The following is a 24,649-nucleotide window of genomic DNA, read 5'->3' on the forward strand; positions in this document are numbered from 1 at the left end:
TGAGACATTGGTGCGATGTGTCATTATGTTCAAATGTGTGGGTCGGCCAGGGTGTATCTGTATGGACTGAATGTGTCCCCGTAAAATGTGTATGTTGAAGCCCTAACCCCCAATATGAGGACATTTGGAGCTGGGGCCTTTGGGAGGTAATTAAGTTAGATGAGGTCAGATGGACATGGCCCCTGTGGTTGAGATTAGCCCTAATACCAAGAGATAGCAGAGAGCTCCACCCTACTGTTGGCCACGTGCACACATAGGGAGAAGGGGGCCCTCATCAGAAACCAACCACGCCAGCATGCTGATCTTGGATCTGAGGCCTCCAGAACTGAGGGAAAATAAATGTCTGCTGTTGAAGTCACCCAGTCCATATTGTTTTGTTATGGCAGCTGGGGTAAGACAGTGTCCTTCTCGGTTTCTACCCATAACAGGATAAAAATCCCTGGAGCAAACCCTCTCCTTCCTCCCAAAGGAGCCATGGGAAGCCACTCTCTACAATTTGCAGCAAACGTGGAAGCACCAGAATCCTGCACGTATGCTCAGAGGAACGCACGGAGGACAAATGCAGGGTTGCAGGATACAAGAATGGTGAAGGCTGACTCCAGAGAACGTTGTTAAGCTTCAAATCTATACTGTGCATTGGAAGGTAAACAAGCATCATCCACACAACTAACTGACTGCATTCACCAGCACACTCTGAGGTCTTCAGCTACTACTATTCATCTGTTTTTCTCAACATTATTTTCTTTCCTCATTCTTGGATTTCTTTTATTTATTTTTTGAGATGGAGTCTTGCTCTGTCGCCAGACTGGAGTGCAGTGGTGCGATCTCAGCTCACTGCAACCTCTGCCTCCCAGGTTCAAGCGATTCTCCTGCCTCAGCCTCCTGAGTAGCTGGGACTACAGGCACGTGTCACCACGCCCAGCTAATTTTTGTATTTTTAGTAGAGATGAGGTTTCACCATGTTGGCCAGGATGGTCTCCATCTCTTGACCTCATGATCCACCCACCTCGGCCTCCTAAAGTACTGGGATTATAGGTGTGTGCCACTGCACCTGGCCTCATTCTTGGATTTCTTTAACCTCTCCTTGGAGGGGACACAGAACTGGATGACAAGGAAGAAACACTCCTGGGGGATGTGGTTGGGGGCAGGATAGAGAGAACAAACGACAGGGCCAGGCAAGCCTGGGGAAAGGATGAAGGCTGAGATTTGGGGGGTTGAGGGAGGTGTCCAGGAGGTGATGAGACGTTCAGGAGAATGGGAGGGCAGGAAAACGGGAAGGTTTGGACGGGTCTCCCTGCTGCCCGGGGTCTGGTACTGCCTGCGTGGCGCAGGCTGGAGGGAAAATGTTAGCTGCCCAGCGCCGCTGCCCTGCCCACCCGTGCTGCACCTCTGAGTCACTCAGTTCTTCCAAAGGAAAAGCTGGGAAGAAGGAGTTCAGTGTATGGACTTCTAATCAGCTTGTTCCTTACAGCACTATTTACTGAGGGAAAGATTTTAAATGTTCAGCTAGGGAAACTGGTGGAATATATTAGGATACATCATGACAAAAAGATGCAGCCTTTGACACACAACCTCTCATAGTATTTTTAACAACAGGGGGAAAGAGCCCTATATAACATGAAGAAAAGTTAGAGACAAAGCCATATATATGTACGGTCCAGTCAGATAGCAATTAGATAAGCAGACTCGACAGAGACTAGAAAGAACACACGAAAAGCAGTAACAGGGACTATTCTGTACTGGAGAATTAAGGGCAATTTTTCTTTTTTCCATTTTGGTAATTTTGCAGGTTTTCTAGAAGCATAATTTGTGTTTGTAATCTTTTTTTTTTTTTTTTTTTTTTTGGAGACAGTCTCACTCTGCCACCTAGGCTGGAGTGCAGTGGCGTGATCTCGGCTCATGGCAACCTCCGCCTCCCGGGTTCAAGTGATTCCCGTGCTTCAGCCTCCCGAGTAGCTGGGATTACAGACATGGTGGCCAACTAATTTTTGTATTTTAGTAGAGACGAGGTTTCACCATGTTGGCCAGGTTGGTCTCAAACTCCTGACCTCGGGTGATCTGCCTGCCTTGGCCTGCCAAAGTGCTGGGATTACAGGCGTGAGCCACCACGCCTGGCTGTATCTGTAATCTTTAGAGGTATTAAAAAAATACATCTTCAACTAAAGCTTAGACTGATAGAAGAGACAAAAGCAGGGCAAGAGAGAGGTGGCCCGACACACACATTTTGGTTGCCGGGGTCTCATAACAGAACAGAACTTCTGAGGACTCTGCCCCATGCCCTGCTCTGGGGAGAGGGGTCCATCGCCACCCCGCACAGCCGGTGAGTACCCGCTCCAGCAGCCCCAGGCCCCACTCGCCTCGCCGCTCTGCGATCTGCAGGTAGCCAGTGGACAGGTACTGCTCCATGTCCTGCTGGAAGGCTTCCTCAAAAAACTTCTGCCGCTCCTTCAGCTTCATTTGCTGGGTGTGCTCCATTTCCAGGACCTTCTGGGCGTGCTCTGCATCTAGTTCAGCTGAGGAAACAGAATAACTGGGGTTAGGGTTTGAAAAGGGACTGAGAGAGGAAATGGGTATAAACAGCTGCTCGCATCCACCCTCCAAGTGGATGGAGTCATGCCACGTTGACAGACTGGGCTGGTGCCCCGACTGCGTGTACAGCTGGCCTCCTTGTCCCCCAATCTGCTGCACTTCTTCCCCTACCTGGGCGGTCAGGCCCTTCGTTCCACACCTTTGCATGTGCTGTTCCCTTTGCTGGAACGACCTTCCCACCCGCATCGCCCATTCATCAGTCACAAACAGCTGTTCACCTTCCAAGACCAGCTTCTCAGGTCGTCGTCCTACTAACTCCAGTGGAGTCTGCTGCTCCATCCAGATGTTTCCGCATCCCTGTGTTTAGACTTTTGCAGCTGACTTAAAAAAATTGCAGTGCAATTGCTAAGGATTTGGAGTCCCTGCAAGACTGTGACCATATATGACTCATTTCAACATGCTGTCACTCAGCTCGGTGCCTGGCACACAATAAGCTCTCAAGGTATGTTTGTTAAAAGTATGTAACAGTGGAATACTATTCACCCTTAAAAAGGAGGGAAATTCTGACACACGCTGTAACATGGATGAACCTGGAGCACATATGCTAAGTGCAGTAAGCCAGAGTCACGAAAAGGCAAATGCTGTGTGCTTCCACTCATATGAGGTACCTAGAGCAGTCAGCTCGATGGAGACACGAAGTGTGCTCTCAGGGCTGGGGAGAGGGCGTGGGGGCTTAGTGGTTAATGGGTACAGATTTTCAGTTTTACAAGACGAAAGACATCTGGAGATGGATGGTAGTGATGGATGCACAGCATGAATATATTTAATACCACTCAGCTGGACACTTACGAATTCTATGTACACATAAAATGGTAAATTTTATGTGTATTTTACCACAGTAAAAAGTTGGGAACAGGGCCAGGCGCGGTGGCTCATGCCTGTAATCCCAGCACTTTGGGAGGCCGAGGCAGGCGGATCACCTGAGGTAAGGAGTTCGAGACCAGCCTGGCCAATACGGTGAAACCCCATCTCTACTAAAAATACAAAAATTAGCCAGGCATGGTGGCAGGCGCCTGTATTCCCAGCTACTCAGGAGACTGAGGCAGGAGAATCACTTGAACCCAGGGGGCAGAGGTTGCAGTGAGCCGAGATTGTGCCACTGCACGCGAGCCTGGGAGACAGAGCGAGACTCCGTCTCAAAAAAAAAAAAAAAAAAGTTGGGAACAAAAAAAGTAAGTATGTAGCCATCATGGTGTATTACAAAGTGCTTAGTCTTGGCTTTTTAGTGTTTACTGACCACACAACCTAATCAGTTAACCTTTTCATCTGAAAATTTGGGATAGAAATACTAACTCAATATTGATATGAAACATGAAAGGATGTGAAATAATTTTATAATTTAAGGGACCAGCGACCCTTCAAGATAAGCCTGAGTCAGCAATATTCAAGGCAAGAACACTAACATAATTAACCTTCACCTGGTCATTCAAGCAAGAACCCCAAGTCTCCCAGCTATAAACACTTTCCAGTAGTTTAACTTTTCCTCAAGGCACGTGATATGGTTTAGCTCTGTGTTCCCACCCAAATCTCATATGGAATTGTAATTATCACATCAGAGGAGGGAAGTGATTGGGTCATGGGGGCAGTCCCCCCATGCTGTTCTCGTGATAGTGAGTAGTTCTCACTAGATCTGATGGTTGTGTAAGTGTCTGACAGTTCCTCCTTCACATGCTCACGCTCTCCACCTTGTGAAGGAGCCTGCTTCCCCTTCTGCCATGATCGTAAGTTTCCTGAGGCCTCCCCAGAGCCATGCAGAGCTGTGTCAATTAAACCTCCTTTGTTTATAAATTACCTATTTTTTTTGAGACAGAGTCTTACTCTGTTCCCCAAGCTGGAGTGCAGTGACAGTGGTGCGATCTCAGTTCACTGCAACCTCTGCCTCCTGGGTTCAAGCAATTATTGTGCCTCAGCCTCCCAAGTAGCTGGGATTACAGGAGCATGCCACTATGCCCAGCTAATTTTTTGTATTTTTAGTAGAGACGGAGTTTTGCCATGTTGATCAGGCTGGTCTCAAACTCCTAACTCAAGTGATCTGCCTGCCTCAGCCTCCCAAAGTGCTGGAATTACACGTGTGAGCCACTGCACCCGGCCTCAGGTATTTCTTTATAGCAGTGTGAATATTGACTAATGCAGCCAATTGGTACTGGAGAGAGTGGGGTATTGATATAAAGATACTTGAAAATGTGGAAGGGACTTTGGAACTGGGTTATGGGTAGAGGTTGGAACAGTCTGGAGGGCTCAGAAAAAGATAGGAAGATATGGGAAACTTTGGAACCTCCTAGAGACTTGTTGAATGGTTTCAACCAAAATGCTGATAGTGATGTGAACAATGAAGTCCAGACTGAGGTGGTCTCAGATGGAGATGAGGAACTTATTGGGAACTAGAGTAAAGGTCACTCATGCTATGCTTTAGCAGACTGGTGGCATTTTGCCCCTGCCTTTGAGATCTGTGGAACTTTGAACCTGAGAGCAATGATTAAGGGTATCTGGTGGAAGAAATTTCTAAGCAGCAAAGCATTCAAGACATGACCTGGATTATTCTGAAAGCTTTCAGTTTTATGTGTTCACAAGGAAATGGTTTGAAATTGGAGCTTATGTTTACAAGAAAAGCAAAGCACAAAAGTTTAGAAAATCTGTAGCCTGACAATGCGACAGAAAAGAAAAACCCATTTTCTGGGGAGAAATTCAAGCCAGCTGCAGAAATTTGCATAAGTAATGAGGAGTTGAATGTTAAGTGCCAAGACAATGGGGAAAATGTCTCCAGGGCATGTCAGAGATTTTGGCAGCAGCCTCTCCCATCACAGGCCCTGAGGCCTAGGAGGAAAAATAGTTTTGTGTGCCAGGCTCAGGGCCCAGCTGCTCTGTGCAGCCTTGGGACATGGCACCCTGCATTCCAGCCACTCCAACTACAGCCGTGGCTAAAAGGGGCCAAGGTACAGCTCGGGCTATTGCTTCAGAGGGTGCAAGCCACAAGCTTCGGCAGCTTCCACATGGTGTTAGGCCTGCAGGTGCATGGAAGTCAAGAATTGAGGTTTGGAAACCTTGGCCTAGATCTCACAGGATGTATGGAAATGCCTGGATGTCCAGGCAAAAGTCTGCTGCAGGGACAGAGCCCTCATGGAGATCTCTATTAGGGCAGTGCAAATGGTAAATGTGGGGTTGCTGCCCCACCACCCCCACAGAGTCCCCACTGGGGCACTGCCTAGTGGAGCTGTGAGAAGAGGGCCACTGCCCTCCAGAGCCCAGAATGGTAGATCCACTGACAGCTTGCACCATGAATCTGGAAAAGATGCAGGCATTCCAATGCCAACCCATGAAGGAGCTGCCCAAGGCCATGGGAGCCACCCCTGTAACCTGGAAGTAAGGCATGAAGTCAAAGGAGATTATTTTGGAGCTTTAAGATTTAATGACTACCCTGCTGGATTTCAGACTTGCTTGGGGCCTGTAGACCCTTTGTTTTGGCCAATTTCTCCCATTTGGAATGGGAACATTGATCCAATGCCTGTACACCCATTGTATCTTGGAAGTAACTAACTTGCTTTTGACTTTATGGGCTCCTAGGCCAGACATTTGCCTTGTGTCACATGAGACTCTGGACTTAAGACTTTTGGCTTAGGCCAGGCGCAGTGGCTCACGCCTGTAATCCCAACACTTTGGGAGACCAAGGCAGACAGATCACGAGGTCAGGAGTTCAAGACCAGCCTGGCAAACATGGTGAAACCCTGTCTCTACTAAAAATACAAAAAAATTTAGCTGGGCATGGTGATGCATACCTGTAATCCCAGCTACTCAGGAGGCTGAGGCAGGAGAATTGCTTGAACCGGGACCCGGGAGGCAGAGGTTGCAGTGAGCCAAGATCACGCCACTGCATTCTAGCCTGGGCGACAGTGCGAGACTGCATCTCAAAAAAAAATAATAATAATAAGACTTTTGGGTTAATGCTGGAATGAGTTAAGACTTTGGGAGACTGTTGGGAAGGCATGATTGGTTTTGAATGTGAAAAGACATGAGATTTGGGAGGGGCCTGGGGCGGAATAATAGAGTTTGACTCTGTGTCCCCACCCAAATCTCATCTCAAATTGTAATCCCTATGCTGAGGGAGGGAGGTAATTGGATCATGGAGGCAGTTTCTCCCATGCTGTTCCTGTGATAGTGACTAGTTCTCATAAGATCTGATAGTTTTGTGTTTGACAGTTCCTCTACACGCTCACACTCTCTCCTGCTGCCTTGTGAAGAAGGTGACTGCTTCCCCTTCTGCCATGATTATAACTTTGCTGAGGCCTCCCCAGCTATGCAGAACTGTGAGTCAATTAAACCTCCTTTGTTTATAAATTACCCCTCTCAGCTATTTCTTTATAGCTGTGTGAAAATGGACTAATACAGCATGTACAGAGAATACAAAAAATGAAATCAGAGTCAGATATTTACCATTTTTGACCTGGTACATGGGTAAAGGGTTATTTCTAAACTTGCTTTTAGATCTTAAATCCTTTGTGCTTCACAGGGGTGCAGGCAGAATCCTAAGGTGGCTCTGAGACCTGCTCCCTGGCGTACCTGCCCTGCACTCCATAGGCCTGGGGCTGGGATGGGTTTTACCCTGTGCCTAGGTGATGTCCATGGTACAGCTGACTCCTTAAAGGGGGAACATCTGGGTGAGCCTGGCCTAGCCAGGCTTGTGAAGGGAATTGGGCCTTCTTGGAGAAAGATGTGAAGCGTGACAGGGATTTGACACAGGGCCATTATCTGTTGCTGGGTTGGAGGATGGAGGGGGCCACGTGGAAAGGAATGTGGGTGGCATCCTGGGGCTGAGAGCAGCCCCGGGCTGACAGCAGGTGAAAGAAAAAGGGCCTCCATCCCACAATCACTAGGAGCCTGAACTCTGGCAATGACCTGAAGGGCCCTCATACAGATTCTTCTCCAGTGCCTCCAGAAAAAAATGCAGCTCTGCGACCCCTGATCTCAGCCTCATGGAATACTGGGCAGAGAACCCAGTCACACTTTGCCTAGACTTCTGCCCTACAAACTGGAAGCTGATAAATTTGTTTCATTTTAAACTGTTATGTTTGTGGTTATCTATTACACACAGCAATATGGGCTTATTCCAAACAGGCTGTCTGTATGAATTCAGGTCCCTGACCAAATCTGGTTGACTGTAAAAATGAAAAAGGACAACCTGAGTGCTTTACCTTACATAAATATGTCCTAACTCCTACCCTGTGTCTGTGGCAGACACCCTGCTCCGCTGAGTTTGGGTGCTATTACTCCAGAAAATCTAGTCATCAGCAGAACTTTTCAGCTACCTTCTGTCCTGGGATACACTGTAACAAACCATTTCACCCAAGGCATTGTTCCCTCTGGTTCAGCTCAGGGGAATATCAATATCTTAGGGGTGTTATCAAGATTGTTAACAAAACAAACGCAGCAGCTCTTACCATGGACAATGGTGAATGAGGTCCGTTATCTGCCTTAGTCCCCGTCCACCCCCACATTCCCAGCACCACACTCTCAACTCCGGAGTCCAGCATGGCAGACCTTAAAACCCAGTGATGGAGTTTATCATCTCAAATCAGGTACAGTGTCTAATACTTAAGAATACTGTGGGCTTTCTTCTTATATTCTGATCTACATACATGCAAGAAGCACAAACTAATGCTAACCAAAGCAACATAGGAAAAGTAAATATTCCTAATTAGCATGTAATCACATGTATAATATTTCCTCTGTGTATTCTGCTCATACTGTTGCCAATACTGGGTGCCTTCTCTCCATTTCCCGCTACCCTCATCCCACATATGTGTTTATGTGGAGACAGTCTGCCACAGTGGGAAGAGTTTCTTGTGCTCACAGGTTTTGGGCTAGGCCCAACTCAGGTCCTACACTCCTAACGCCTCTCGGCACAGCCCTCTGGTCTACCTCTACGTTCAGCTGCAGCTATGGGAGCCAGTTCTGTGTGCGCTCATTGGTATGCACAGAGGGTCCCACCTCACAGCCATGCTTGTGTGGCTATGTTTTTCTGGTCAGAGTATTCTCTGAATCTCAGGGAACCCAGCCAGCACAGCCCAGAAGTTTTGTGGAATTAAGGCAGTTCTCAACCAACAGGTGACGGAGGTCAGTGTCTTAGGACCCTGGTCTAACATCCTTTGGGTGGACGATTCTAGGAGGCATTCTCAACACTTCTCAGAGATCCTAGTACGATGGCGCATCCTCACTGGCTTTAGCAGCTTCCTGTTTTTAGCTTCTTTTCCTCGCTGTCTCACTCTCCCTGTCCCTCTCGCTCCTGCTTCTTGGAATCGCCTCCCAAAGGACTTGCAGCTAAATCCTGGTCTCAGAATTTCCACATAACTGATTTCACCAGAGTTGCAACTTCTCCTCCATACAAGTGCGGTAAAAACACCTATTTCGTAAGGTTGTTGGCAGGATTAAATGAGGTAGCAAATACGAATCACCAAGCATACAGTGTTGGCCAATAGCTGGCAGCTAATATTAATATCAGCATTATTTAAACAACAGCCTCTTGAAGAGGGAGCAACACGAAATATTACCAAGAACCAGGACTCACTATGCACTGAAAATCACCTGCTCTGGGCCCCACTCAGATGCTTAAGAATTAGTTACCTTTCAGTACTCTTAATAAATCTGCAAGGAATTTAGAGTGTACTCATAAGAAAAAAAATTGAACTGAAGAGGATGTCTTTTCATTTGTTTCACTTCAGTTGTCAACATATCTGTTCAAATGATTCATGGCTGTCAAGTGCATTAGAATAAGTCAACCCTAAAATACATTAAGTATGCTTCAACTACTTCAAAGTTCAGCTAATCTTCTTTTAAAAAATAATTCCAGAATAGGCAGCTCAAAACCAAAGATCAATGCAGAAATCATCAAAGGGGTTTTAATTATAGAATATCTTGTTTTAACTGAATTAAGATTTTCTATAGATATATAACATAAAAACATTTTTCTCAAGACTACTTCTGCTTTAAAAGTTTGATTCTCTCATGTTGCTGAATTATTGGCCTTTCAGTTTATCTCAGTTTTTTCTACATCAGAATGAAATCTAATCATGTCTCGACCTTCACAAAGGAGGAGGGGTTAGATTAGGAAAGTTAAAATGACTTTCTTTTTTTTTTTTTTGACATGGAGTCTTGCTCTGTCTCCCAGGCTGGAGTGCAGTGGCGCGATCTCGGCTCACTGCAAGCTCTGCCTCCCGGGTTCATGCCATTCTCCTGCCTCAGCCTCCCAAGTAGCTGGGACTACAGGTGCATGCTGCCACTCCCAGCTAATTTTTTTGTATTTTTAGTAGGGACAGGGTTTCACCGTGTTAGACAAGATGGTCTCGATCTCCTGACCTCGTGATCCGCCTGCCTCGGCCTCCCAAAGTGCTGGGATTACACGCGTGAACCACTGCGCCTGGCCTTAAAATGACTTATTAAAAAAAAGGAGAAAAAAATCACTGTTTTAAGTTTTAAAACATGTTCCTAACTAGGTATCTGAAACATCCCCAGCTGTCCCCATCAGCTCCCCACTTCATCTCAGAGCCCTTTCTGTATCTCGGGGCTGAGCACTAAGCCAGCTTCACTGAGGACCGAGTATAGTTGCACCACACCAGCCACTATTCAGGATGACTATGAAAAAGCACAAAGCGGGCAGTTAAAAATAACTTTGCTGCCCAGCAGCTAAGAGACATTTGCCCTTAGCGACGTGACTGAATGAGGATGTTCTAATTGTGCTGTGTGTACTGAAATCATCAATTGGGCCTGCATCAAGAAAACAACCAAATATGGGAGAGGTGAAATGATGGGAGGATATTTGAAGGAAAAATTTCAAATCTAGAGGTTTAACAGCATCTGAATTTTAGAATGAGGACTGAAAAATCTAAATTACAGAACATTTTCTAGAAGGAAAAATGACCCCTTGCTCACATTAAGATGCCATTTATTATACTGGGGAAAGCCAGACAAATACAAAGATGTTAAGAACTTCAACAAATGGACTTCAGATTAAAAGAAAAAAAATCAAAACAAGATGCAGTAGTTTTTCTACGACGAGTCAAGAGTAATCATTTAATTCCATTATCACCTCAGGCCTATGTCTTTTAATTTCAACTCCAGAACATTGCTCAAGTTTTATCTGACTGCAACTTCCACTTTAGCTACCACTATCAATTTCAAATGAATAATTACTCAAAACAACAAAAAATTCCATTACCAGTGAAGATGGAATAATCAGTTCTCAATTATACGTTTTAATGGGGCATAAGGGTGGCACAAGATATATGAAATTAAAAAAAAATCAAGTTCATTTCAGGAATAAATTCAACATATTCTACAACTAAGCCTTTTAACCGAGATAGGTAATAAATACAGTGAGGTGTTAATGACCGAAAAAGGCCCCCAAACCTCTGGGAGTCATGTGTAGAAAACTAGGATAAGCCTCTCTGTTAAGAGTTCAAAATGTTAAAAGAGAAACGTAACACTTACTAAACATGAATTGAGAAAAATTCTAGTAATCTCTCTATTAAAGATTAAGAGCATTGTTCATTCAAAATAAATAAGACTAAGAATAAACTTTAAAAACTAACTTCAATATTTACAATTCAGATGTTTTTATATTGAGTTAGGAAATATGAGTTTTGTGATATTAAAATACATGTGACATGATCAAGAGAGAACTGTGAAATCTGTGTAAGTCTCTAAACAATTTTCTGAATACAAACAAACATCTCTTCAAGCTGTTTTTTGATAAAAACAATTGCCAACAGTCTGTCAAATTACGTAACCACTAGAAGACATTAAATTCTGTCAATGTGACCGATTTTAAAAATTGGGATCTATGATTTTTGTTTTGTTTTTCGTTTTTTTTAGACGGAATCTCACTCTGTCACCAGGCTGGAGTGCAGTGGTGCAATTTTGGCTCACTGCAATCTCCGCCTCCCTGGTTCAAGCCATTCTCCTGCCTCAGCCTCCTGAGTAGCTGGGATTACAGGCACACACCACCACACCCAGCTAATTTTGTATTTTTAGTAGAGACAGGGTTTCACATTGTTTGACAGGATGGTCTCGATCTCCTGACCTTTTGATCCACCTGCCTCGGCCTCTCAAAGTGCTAGGTTACAGGTGTGAGCCATCGCGCCTGGCCAAATTTTTTATGCTTCTAATTATTTGCATTTTTTTCTTTTGAGACAGAGTCTCACTCTGTTGCCCAGGCTGGAGTGCAATGGCACGATCTTGGCTCACTGCAACCTCCACCTCCTGGGTTTAAGTGATTCTTGTGTCTCAGCCTCCCGAGTAGCTGAGTAGCTGAGACTACAGATGTGTACAACCACACCTGGCTCATTTTTGTATTTTCAGCGGAGACAGGGTTTCACCATGTTGGCCAGGCTAGTCTCGAACTCCTGACCTCAGGTGATCCACCCACCTCAGTCTCCCAAAGTGCTGGGATTACAGGCATGAGACACCATCCCCGGCCTATTTGCATTTATTTAATAGGGTATTTTTGATGCATGAACTATGTACATTGAGGAAAATTTTTAGCCATGAAAAATTATTTATTCCACAAATAATAGGGTGAAAGTCCCTTTGTAGTCCCCATAAATAGATGACTAAAACTAGCACATTTCGGTGTATACTCATCAGGGATTTTCCCCCCATTAGGATGACTATATGAAATTGCAATACTCAATTTTTAAAGCTTTTTACTTTGAAATAATTACAGGTTCATAGGATGTTATCTAGAAATGTACATCCTGAATGTCCCTCAGTACTAACATCTTACATAATTCTGGTATAAGGTCAAAACCCAACAATTGACATGGGTACAATCCACAAAGCTTATTCAGATTTCACCAGTCACACATGCGCTGTGTGTGCGTGCAGACGCGCATACAGCTCCATGCAGTCTTACCACATGCATAGCCTTGTGTAAGTACCACATCAACATAGTACCACCATAAGACTCCCTCAGGTTCCCTTTGTAGGATACAGTAAATTCCTCTTCAAAGTTTAGCCTGTTAACTTCCTTTAAAATTCAAGAAGGAGAAAAATTGTTAAGTACAATAAGTTCTGAGTTGTTCTTTAAAGAACCAATATGTCAGTATGTTCAGCTTCCCTGTTCTTTGTTCTCCATTTTAAAGTTTAACTTTCTCGTTCTTTACTCTCCTTGCCCCTAGTTTCAGTAAATGACCACCTCCTAGCCTCTGTCACCTGTTCTGTCCTTAGGCATCCTTAGTCACCTGTTCTGTAACTGTCCCTTCCACCAAAACTACTCACCCTGCCACTCCGGCTCATACCCTTGCTCTCTTTAAAAGAGCCAATTGGAATTAGCTTAGACTGTGCGGTCCAACACTAGCCAACAAGGGAAAGACACAGCAGTAGGAGCTAGCGGCATTAGGAATAAGACCCCTTCCCCTTCTTTGTCTGGTGTGCTCTCTCCATTGTTCCATCCACAAGACGCACCCTTCTATAGAAGTAAATTGCCTTGCTGAGAAAACTTTTGCCTGAGTGTCATTTTCACTTGGTGACACCAAGCATTTACTTCCAACACCTTTTATAGCCATGCCCTCCCTCCCCAAACACTCAGCTGGACTCCAAATCTATAATTATGTTATTTCATATGTTATGTAAGTGGAATCATGTACTATATATCCTTCTGAGACTCGCTTTTTTCACTCAGCATAATTGCCTTGGGGTTTCTCCAAGCTACAGCACATAATAATCTGTTCCCTTTTATTACTGAGTAGAATTTCATGGTATGGATGTACCACAGTTTGTTTAACCATTCACCCACTGAATGGCTGTTTCCAACTTTTGGCTATTATGAATAAAGCTGTCATGAACATTTGCATATGAGTTCCTATATGAAAATAAGTAATTTCTCTTGCATAAATGCCCAAGAGTGCAACTGCTGGGTCATATGGTAAGTTCATTTTTCGGTTTTGAAAGGAACTGCCAAACTCTTTTCCAGAGTAGCTATTCCATTTTACATCCCCACCATCACTGTGTGAGTCAGCTAGTCTCTCTGCATCTTTGACAGCATTTGCTGGGACTTACTAATTGTAACACAGGTTGAGTATCCCCGTGCTGAAATCTGAAGCTTTTTGAGCACCTACCTGATTCTAACAGGAGATGCTCATGGGAGCATTTAGGATTTCAGTTTTTTGTTTTAGCCATGCTCAACCAGTAAGTGCATACTGCAAATATTCCAAAATTGGAAAAAATCCAAAACCTGCAACACTTCTAGTCTCAAGTATTTCAGATAAGGGATATGTAATTGTACAGACTGTTTCCTTTTGTCTCTCTTTTCTCCAGAATATGAATGCCTGTCAGAAACAAGTTTCAGCTTCCTTTTAAATATTTTCAATAATTGCTGTTTCCAAAGGTACTTTTAGTTCCCTGAGCTTAGTAAAATATATTTTAGAAAAATTTTGTTCAGAAACTGAGGACTTGTTAGACAATGACAAAATACACAGTATTTCCTTGCAGTTTTAAAAACCACTTTTCCTGTACTGTTACCATTTAACAGTTACATTTTTTCTTACCTCAGTTTTCAAATAAGGTATACACAACAATTTTTAAAGTCTCCCAATCTCCTGCCCCCACTTTAACAAATGAATACAAATTTTCTCAGGCTCGATTAAAAAAAAAGACCTGTAAAAGTATTTTCCTGGCATTGGTTTTCTTTATACATGAATTTTTAAGGTATCAACTTCTGTGACCTGTGTTTCTACAGTTTTAAAAAGTTTTATATCCAGCCTTCATCAATAATTAGTTTTCAAAACAGACATAGTTATTTCATACCATACATTATTTCTGTGAGTATTCTAAAGTATTATAGAACATTATTCCTCAGAATTGGCATTTGGAAAAACAATTCTGTGCGTGCTAAAGTCAACACACGTTTTCAAAGAATGTTAAATGACTTTACAGAGCTTTTCTTAACTCTTGCTCCAACACAGACACACACACACACCCCTTACACACATTAATCAAGTACTATACTTTTATCTTTTACATGCCACTAAAAAAAGATGATCCTTACCTAAAACACAGTAGTTAGGAATAATGGCAGTTTTTTTGCAGACAGTCAGAATAAATAACTTTTACACATCAAAGAATTCATGGCAACTACTGAGTTGGTCACAAAATTAGGTCCTTAGGAACAGCTACTGGAAGTGCTGTTTCCTAAAACCATGCTGCAGGAAACACTATTCTAGTATTCTGGAACACTATTCGAATTCCTATCAATTACCTTAAGGAAATGACCACTATCTAGAGTATTAGCAAAATGAACACTGCAGGAACAAGATGTGTATGAGGCTTGTCAGAAATAGTTAAGACAGAAAGCTCAACAATACCTTAGCTTTTATGGGAAGGGCAAGGCAGTTTAGAACACTGGGGTCTGACTGAAGGGCCAGCTCAGGCAGGCGGGTCTCAGCACACCACTCACCTCTCACCATGCACCCTGGAGGCCTCAGATTTCCCATCGGCAGGAGGGTGGAGCTGGCTGAATATGGATCGGAAGGTCACCTCCAGTTTTTTTTTTTTTTGAGACAGAGTTTTGCTCTGTCGCCCAGGCTGGAGTGCAATGGCGCGATCTCGGCTCGCTGCAACCTCCGCCTCCAGAGTTCAAGCAATTCTCCTGCCTCAGCCTCCTGAGTAGCTAAGATTACAGGCACGTACCACCACGCCCGACTACTTTTTGTATTTTTAGTAGAGACGGGTTTCATCATGTTGGTCAGGCTGGTCTCGAACTCCTGACCTCGTGATCCACCTGCCTCAGCCTCCGAAAGTGCTGGGATTACAGGCGTGAGCCACTGCGCCTGGCCCCACCTCCAGTTCTTAAATGCTAAGAATCTATTTTTATTTACTTCTGATTGGAGCAGGAAAGGGTGATCCCAAAGCCTATCTTGTTTTTACTAAAATTATATGAATATCAGATTAGCATTAAGGAATTTAAGACCTTTTGAGTTAGACAATGACATTTCAAGAAAATAAGATTTAATTATTAACAAAACCCTGAAGATATTTTTACATTCATTTTCCTGGCCATTTGATTGATTGCAGAATGATAAGAACCAGAAATCGTAAGATAAATGGATCAGTGAGAAATGCACTTAATCATAAATTATTACTGTTGTTCAAATTCACAGGCTCAGGCTAGGAGGTTAAGGGTAGGGTGTGGTGGCCTCTGCAATGAGTACAGGTAGCACCAAGACTGCTGCTTCCTGTAGGAGATCGACAAATACCTACATGGATGAGTCACAGTTCGAAGGAATGGTTCAACGCCATTTGAAAATGCTATTCAGTGATATGTTGACAAAGATGCTTTTTACAGAAACAGTATGTTAAAATGCCACATGAAATAGCAAGAGTGTTGGTTTTCTTTTTTTTTTTTTTTTCTTGGTAAGACTAAAAAGAACTCCAGTCTAGAAGCTTTGTGTTATGGATATTTAGACAAAAGCCCAATTTCTAGAATTTTTAAGCCACAACTGACATGTTCCTGAATTTTAACTATGAAATTGGCCTACTTATTAACAGTTTGAGGGGAAAAAATGGAAGAAGTTTAGATCACTACAGGAATCTTTTCAAAATCAAAGGCTTTTTTTAAAACGCTGCATAAAAGACTTTAGAAAAAGTAGTATAAACCAACTGCCAGCATCTGTGAGTGAAAATCATTTATTAAAGAGTCCATTCAAAAGGGTTGTAGAGACAGAAAACCAGTGGTTCTCCACATTTGGCAGCATCAAAATCACCTACCGGACTGGTGAACAGAGATTCCTGGACCCCATATCCAGAATCTGATTCAGTAATCCATTTGGGCCAAAGACTTGCATTTCTAACCAAACCCCAGGTAATGCTGACACTGCCTGAGAACCACTGTTCTAGATGAACTACATCTGTGCAACCACTGCATTACTTCATTTACATTTTGACTTTGTATAAATATTTATACAATGGGAAACATAGACGAAGCGGCTGGTACAATCCATAGAAATGATGGAAATGTTATCTCCTTAACTCTTGAAAATATCTGTGAAATTATCCAAAACGGAAGAGCTCCAGCAGCAACCAAAATGCATAATCACAGACAAGAACTGTCTGTTGTCAACCTTATGGGTGACAATAATGGATAAGCCCCTTAAGGCAGGCTTCCCTCCTTAGCAACTCCGTGTCGTTCTGTGGAATCCATTACCAGTCCCTGTGCTTGGTGGCTTCCACACAGAAGGAGGTAAGATCCCCTGTGACCAGATCTGTGCTTTGTCCTCAACTCCAGATATAACAGAGTGGGTTCTCATCCTCTCCATTTTCAGAGACAACATACAGAAGTTTTCAAGCCATCTGCATTTAATTTTCCCATAAACAATATAAAATTATATTTGTATCACAAAGCTAATAGACAAAACTCTGGCAAATAAAAATTTTAGAGAAGAAAAAATACATACAAGCAAAGTGAGATGTGAGAAAGTGAATATGGCAACAAATGCTGAAGAGATGCAAAATCAATGTTAACCATAAATTTCTATTAATCGAAACTCTCAGATTCCAACAGTATAACAAAGCTAATCACAATGATAACCTAAGGCATTCAAAGATTTTAAGAGATTTCTGAATTATTAAAACATTTTATAGTATATTCTAACTGCTTTGAAAATTGGTCATCTTTGACAGACTGGTAAATATCAACAGATAAAAGGTTTGAATTAACCAAAAACTTCCCAACCTTGATAACCTGGTATGCTTGTTATTCAACATAAATAATCACACATTTAAAAAGTTTTAAAAGAGTTCTACCTGCTATGGATTCATGGCCGTTCAACACAATCTATGTGTTAAAATAGATCACACCCAGGATTCAGGTCAGCATTTGCTATTCTTAATCTCTAAGCTTAAAGACACACACAAACGCACACACACACACACACACACACACACACAATTCTTCCCATGTATAACACAGCATTTGGAAGGAAGGAAGGACGTTTTTTGCCAACAGAAAACTCTTAAGAACACAAAAACCAAAAGCATCCCCTTGTTTCCAACATTTTGATTTCAGTATATAAATGATGTTGATGGAATTTTCTCAGTAAGACAATTCTCATTTCTATGGTTATAGTGATTTAAATTGGCTGCTATGTTACAAAAGAATCTTGAGAAATATCTAAAAACTAAACTCATATAAAGAAATTTTGACATAGAGGAAAAAAAGAAGGCAGTTAATACATCAGCACATCTAAACATAAGGCAATGTTAATTTAAAAAACAAAAACAAAAAAGCCTGTTGAATAGTGATTGAACATAATATTAAAATCTACAGTTTGGGTTTTGTTATTTGTTTTAATCATGAGAGAAAAATCCTTCAGATGTAAAATTTAAGTTTTAATTATTAAAAATGTATATTTTTCTATCTTATTCATTCAAGAATAAGCAACCACTTGACAAATGTGGACTAATTTTGACAGTAACCCCTCACTACCAGAATGGAGAAATACACAAGCTTCAGTTGTTTTCTCATGATCCAGATCGCAAATAAAATGCAGTTGCAAATAATATCACCTACAATTTTGTTTAACTCCAAAGATCTGAAGGTCTCTAATTTGAGCATTACAATCAGAAAAACAAAGCTGATCTTCTTCTTTTTAAAGAGAACCCGAGACCAGGCATGGTGGCTCATGCCTGTAATCCCAGCACTTTGGGAGGCCGAGGCAGGCAGATCACAAGGTCAGCAGTTCGAGACTAGCCTGGCCAACATGGTGAAACCCTGTCTCTACTAAAAATACAAAAATTAGCCAGGCGTGGTGGCGGGTGCCTGTAATCCCAGCTACTCGGGAGGAGGCCGAGACAGGAGAATCGCTTGAACCCAGGAGGCGGAGGTTGCAGTGAGCCGAGACAGTGCCATTGCACTCCAGCCTGGGCAACAGAGCGAGACTTTGTCTCAGGAAAAAAAAAAAAAAAGGGAACCAAAATATCACAATCCAGAAACAGGCTGGATGTGGATGGCAGGTGCAGTGGACGTGGTGTCCTGGCAGCTGCCCTTTCCATCAGCCCTCCTCACCACCTCTGGCACCCTGCAGCAATGCTGGGCCTCCCCTCTTGAGGCTCATTGTTCTGTCCTCACTAGATTGCATTATCTTTTTTTCTAGCATTTTATACTAAGCTAGCTGTCAACCAAACCCCAGCCTTGTGAAAAGTTTTAACAAGAGAAGATCCTTTCAACTCTTCAGAGCCAAGATTCAGTATTTTTAGGTTTAGTGTTTCCCAGGGACATTTGCATTTTCATAGGACACTACAGAATCTGAAAGGCCTTTGAAGCTCAAGGAAAAAAGCTACAGCAAGGAATCACTTTCAATCTTTTTGGGCAGGGCTCTTGCCCCTTGACCCAAGCCATACCACCACCAGAGCTAGATCCTGACTACGCCAATCCCACCTCACTTCAAGAACTTCCTGTCCAAAGGTGAGGGAACCTGACTACTGATACCTGCAGCTCCCCACCGTCCATCAGTGTAGCTCCAGGAAATCAAAATTGGGTTTAAAATTTACCATTAGTGTAATGATTATCAACATTAATTAGAATTCAGATGCTAGATTTCCTTGGATTTTGAACGTCACTGAAGAACACTTAAAAATGTTCAAAACAACCACCTTTAGAGATGTTTCCACTCATACTGCCTTGATTTCAAATTAAGTAGTCCAAAAATTCTAATCCAGGACAACGAGTCTCAAACCTTTTCAAGTTTAAGAATGGGTATACTTTTTTTGGCAATTTATGAGAAAGTATGTCACAACAAAAATCTATTATGAATTCAGTAGCACTTTACATAGCTTTGAATTTTGTTTCCCACAACATTTACATATATTTCAAATAAAATACTGCATATACTTGCAATACAAAATATTTATCCAAAGCTCAACATGCTTTTGAGTTCAAAGGCCTCTTGTTATAAATATCCTCATGCCACCAGTGGGAAATATCCTGCCTCTAAAAGGTTCAGTGACAGCCAGATCTCAGCATGCTTGAAAGCTGATCATATCTGCTGGAAACCTCATTATTTCCAGAAAATATTTTTGAAATGGGGACATATCACTTTCAATTATAAGCTGTTGAAGGCTTATGAATAAGTGACTTATGAATAAATCAGTATTATGAATAGCTGTCTTGGTTCCCTCCCTCCTTCCACCAGGAGTCCTTCACTGCCAGCTAATGAGATGGGGATGAGAGGCAGATTCTGCCCCTCCCAGGCAGGCTGGTGTTGCAGCCCACAGGGATGACGGAAGATGGACCTGGAGAAGTTCCTGAGTCCACAAGCTGAGGAAGATGCTGCATGAGGAAGGTTGGAGCAGGGGAGCTGTCAATGTGGGGGCAGCATGCTGAGTCATCTGAATTTTGTCACCTTTCTTGAGATTTCACCAATTAGAGATTACATGTTTTAATATGTCCCTTTTCAGTATGAAGAATACTATATTCAGGGGGCTCTGAGAAAACTAACATTCAAAGCTTAACATGAATTAGTTTATCAGGACCTCTCCCTTACTGCTTCTCTAAGATTAACTGGTCTATAGATGAAGGGGTAAATGAGCAGAAAGAGAGGTGATGTGAAAAAAAAATGCAGCAGCTGGGAGACAGGACACCCCTGCTTGGGGCCCTCAGCAGGAGCTTTTGGCAAACCTGAAGGTATCAATGCCTTGGGACAAGGACGTGCAAAAGGCAAGTATGAGATACTGAAGATGCGCTACTTCTGATTCAAAATAGTGTTCAGAGATTTTACCCCTCGCTCTTTCTGTTTTCTACTGGCTACAACTACCTTACGCTCAGTAAAGACGTATAAGAATAGCTTTGCAATGAAACCGCTATTCAGGAAATATCCCTAGGAAGCCGCTTTTCCAGCTGCGGAAGAAGGACACACAGCCAACACCTGATGGTTCTCCAAAGCAGCCATGCCCCGACTTCTAATTGCCTTGACCCTTTGCTCAGACGCCTGCACTCAGCCAATTTCCACTCACCCTCCATCTCAGCTCAACTGCCCCCTTCTCTGACAGGCCAGGGAGACCCAGGCTCTCTTTCCTCCACGCTCCCACATAGCTGGTACCTCTCCATTGCTACCACACACTTGCCCCCTATAGTTCCACCAGGTGCCACGTTCCTCAAGAGCAAGCACTGTGTCTTTCAACATGGAAGCTTTAGTGCCTGTCATGGAGTTGGTGCTCGGCAACGGTCTGATGAAGGTACTGGTAGCAATCACTAAATGGGGACTGCACAGTAAACGCCAGATATCAGGAGCAGCCTCACGAGTGCACAGGAGTAGGCCTTCAACTGGCAGCTTGATCGCAAAGCCACAGCCAGCAGTCACAGCAGGCCAGACGTTTGAGGTGCAGTGATGCAGAAGATAAACAGCACACAGCTCAGGAAACAGCAGCACAGCTGACGGGAAACACCAGCATGCCATTCTATGGGCTGGAAACAAACAAGTACAATCCTCATGGCTAAAAGTGGGAGCAGGAAGTGGCTACAAGGGGCTCTCAGGAACAGGCAATGGACAATGACATCAGACTGGTCCATGGAATCAGTGCAGGAGGTATCCAAAAACACCTGCACTTCAGATTCAGTTCAATAAAAAGTGACGTTACCCAAGGGCTATGGAAAAGCTGGCCAGGAAATCTGTAATGCATTAAAAATAGCATGCCAAAAATAAATCACATCCAAATGATCAATAAAATACACCCACTGAACTCCTCCCCCAAATTCATACTCACAAAATGATGCCATGAACCTTTCTTTGGGGTTGACCACACCTGAAAGTAGGCAGAGAAGCTGAAGGAATACTGAGGGTTTATTTAGAATAGCACACAACCTATAAGCTGATATTATTCATTCAGTGAAAGGTTTAACACATCCAAGATATTACAGGATTCCCTTACATGTACCCAATTAGTATGACAGCATAGCTGGGTGCAGTGGTTCATTCCTGTAATCCCAGCACTTTGGGAGGTCAAAGCAGGAGGACTGCTTGAGGCCAGGGGTTCAAGACCAGCCTGGCCAACACAGCGAGACCTCCTTTCTCTATTTTCTTAAAAAAATGGCAGCAATTCGTATACAAGAAGCCTATTATTTTGTAAGAAAAGTGTAACTTATAAACTGAGCTAACATTCCTAAAATAAGACCCATATTGTTTTGAAAACTGTGATGTGATAATGTCCTTTTCATGAACTCTCCTGATAACACATGTTGATATTCCTTAGGATGAAGATTTGCCCATCAATTCAATACACAGAAATAAATTCTCTTCATGGAATACTTTGAGGTCTTCTATGTTCTAAGCACAATGTAGGAACTCAAAAGTGATTGTGAAATGAGTGAAAAACGATTAATTAAAAAAATAAGAGTAAGAGGGTATAAGATTCAGGAAATATCCCCTTAAGGAAAAAGTTTCATCTAAGCTCAAACCATCATTTTATTTCATTGCTTAGTTTTTTGGTGTACGATCATCAACAGGAGAGGGGAGAAAAATCCAAAAACTCTTGCCAACTTATGAAAAAAGCAGTTTGCCTGAAAATCAAGTAAAACAAGTTTATGAGATGGTTTGTAAAGTATCAGGAATACTGCCCTGTTATATTTGCATTCCCTTTGTTTCTCATGAAGGGTTGCAGCCTGTAGGGGTGGCCATTCTGACAAGCTGGGAAGCACAGCCTCAGGCCAGAAGCCAGACACAAACACTTTGAGGCAGGGGCAGAGGGAACAGAAATAGCATATAAAAAAGGTCCTGGATGAAAATACAAGATTTTTAGACATTTTAAAACATAAGCTTCATATTATGAAAGATGGTACCATACAAGATAGATATTGTTTTAAATTCAGATAAGATGGAACCACATAGCATTCCAGAGAGATGGTAAGTGGTAAGTGACTTGATTAGCATTTTGACATAAACTGTTTTAGGCCTTCCAAAGTCCTTTATCTATCTTTCCTCACATGCAGAGGAACAACTTCATTCTATTCTTCATGTGCAAAGCAGTTCAATGCTCTTGGCAACAAGTGAGCTTTTTTTTTTTTGGCCTCAGACAGCTTTGCCATTTCTTAAATTTTCTTACAAAAACCCATGTAGGTTCCTTAGAAGCAGACCCAGAGCCTGAAAGCTAACTTAAGTCATTTTCATTTTTCTTTTTTCCTTCCTTTCCTAAGCCTAATTCCTTTTATTTATGATTTTGGGTGATGGGGTTCAGGACACAATATCCCAAAATATGGCACTGTGGCATATTAGATACTTGAAGCTGAAAGAATCTGAGAAAACTGCAGAAACAGGAGGCTCACTCTCACCCTCCCCTTGCCCTTCTCCCCTGAGGCAGGCATAAAACCTAGGAAGGATCTTCTCATTTTCTCCTGAAGCAGGACACAAGACCCTCATGTGAGAGATGCCAACCCTACACATGGAGAAAAAGAACTCTATCTCAAATAAGAAGAAGATGCAGGGACACAGAGAGGAATCTGAACAAACAGAACTTGCTAAGTTCCCCCCCAGTTGACTGCCATTACATCATACTCTTTGTCCAGTCATATTTCTACACAGCTGTCCACTCCTCATCAAGCCTAGCATGAAAATACATCAAGTTTCTGTTGCTTTGGGTCTTCATTTCTGAAGGCTCCCATGTCACATAAAACTTATATTAAATTTGTATGCTTTTTTCTTCTTTTTCTTCTTCTTATTATTATTTGAGATAGAGTCTCACTATGTTGCCTAGGCTGGTCTTGAACTCTTGGGCTCAAGTGATCCTCCAGCCCCTGCCTCCCAAGTAGCTGGAAATACAGGTGCATACCACTATGCCCAGTGGCTTTTTTCTTATTAATCTGTCTTTTGTTATAGGGGTCTTAACCATGAACCTAGGATGGGTGAGGGAAAGATATTTTTCTTCCTGTCAACTGAAGAATGAGGTTCATAAATCTGGAAAGAAGAGCTTTATTTCTCATGAAGGGTTGCAGCCTGTAGGGTGGCCATTCTGACAAGCTGGGAAGCACAGCCCCAGGCCAGAAGCCAGACACTAACACTTTGAGGGAGGGGCAGAGGGAACAGAAATTGATGCTAAGCAGGGTGGCCAAATGTACATATTCAATAAGCTGTAGGAGGAGTCATGAATATTTATGAAAGGAGAAAGGTGCACACATGCAATGGAGCTTCATGCTCCTTTATGGGACTGATGTACAAAAAAATGGTGGCATTAGCAAGATCCAAGAGCGGATTGCTGCCCTCTGATGTCAAAAGGTGAAGACCAGAAAACCTTGCTGTGCAGTCTCTGTAGACTGGCCTGAACCATTCCGTGGTCGGTGGTCTCTTATGGGAAAAAATGCTGGTCAGTTGTGCGAAAACTGCAAAAGGGAGAAGCAGTGTCTGGTGGTTGGTTGAAATCAGCGGTGGAGTCTTTTGAAAGGGCTGTTTGCTCCTTAGCCCTTGGGTGAGAAAGCCGAATCGTGGTTAGCCAGGGAGGGGGCGTATAAGAGGCATGTCTGACCTCCTATCCCATCATGGCTGTGAACTCAGTTTTCAAGGTTACTCTGGGTCCCCTTGGCTAAGAGGAGATCTGTTCAGTCAGTTACAGGGCTTAGGATTTTATCTTTATTTCTCACTCCCCTACATAAATACGCACACGAGATAAAACATTTTCCTCTTTGCTGGAGTCTCTTAATTTTGATGGTCAAAAGGTCCTATATTTACCATTTAGGATGTTAAGAATCTAAAATGATCCAGCAATATTGTCAAAGGCATTAGAACCAGAGCAACTCCGTCTTGAATAGAGGCTGGGTGAAGGGAGGCTCAGGCCTCCTGGGCTGCATTCCCAGGATGGTTAGGCATTCTTAGTCACAGGATGAGATAGGAAGTCAGCAGGACTGTTATCACAAGATACAGGTAATAAAGACCCTGCTGATAAAACAGGATGTAGTAAAGAAGCCGGCCAAAACCCACCAAATCCAAGATGGGGATGAAAGTGACCTCTGGTTGTCCTCACTGCTCATTATACACTAATTATAATGCATTAGCATGCTAAGATACTCCCACCAATGCTATGACAGTTTACAAAT

At 42.8% G+C, this 24,649-nt stretch overlaps 1 protein-coding gene across 1 annotated transcript in view; it reads right to left on the reverse strand.

The window, feature by feature from the left end:
• The window catches only part of DTNBP1 (dystrobrevin binding protein 1), a 145,163-nt gene that overhangs the window by 10,160 nt on the left and 110,354 nt on the right, over nt 1–24,649 (reverse strand). Inside the window, exon 8 of the mRNA XM_024249070.3 lies at nt 2,358–2,513. Within this exon, the coding sequence (XP_024104838.1) occupies nt 2,358–2,513 (156 nt within the window). The remainder of the gene's footprint in view (nt 1–2,357; nt 2,514–24,649) is intronic.

Source organism: Pongo abelii, chromosome 5 (genome assembly GCF_028885655.2).
Source record: "Pongo abelii isolate AG06213 chromosome 5, NHGRI_mPonAbe1-v2.0_pri, whole genome shotgun sequence".
NCBI lineage: Eukaryota > Metazoa > Chordata > Mammalia > Primates > Hominidae > Pongo > Pongo abelii.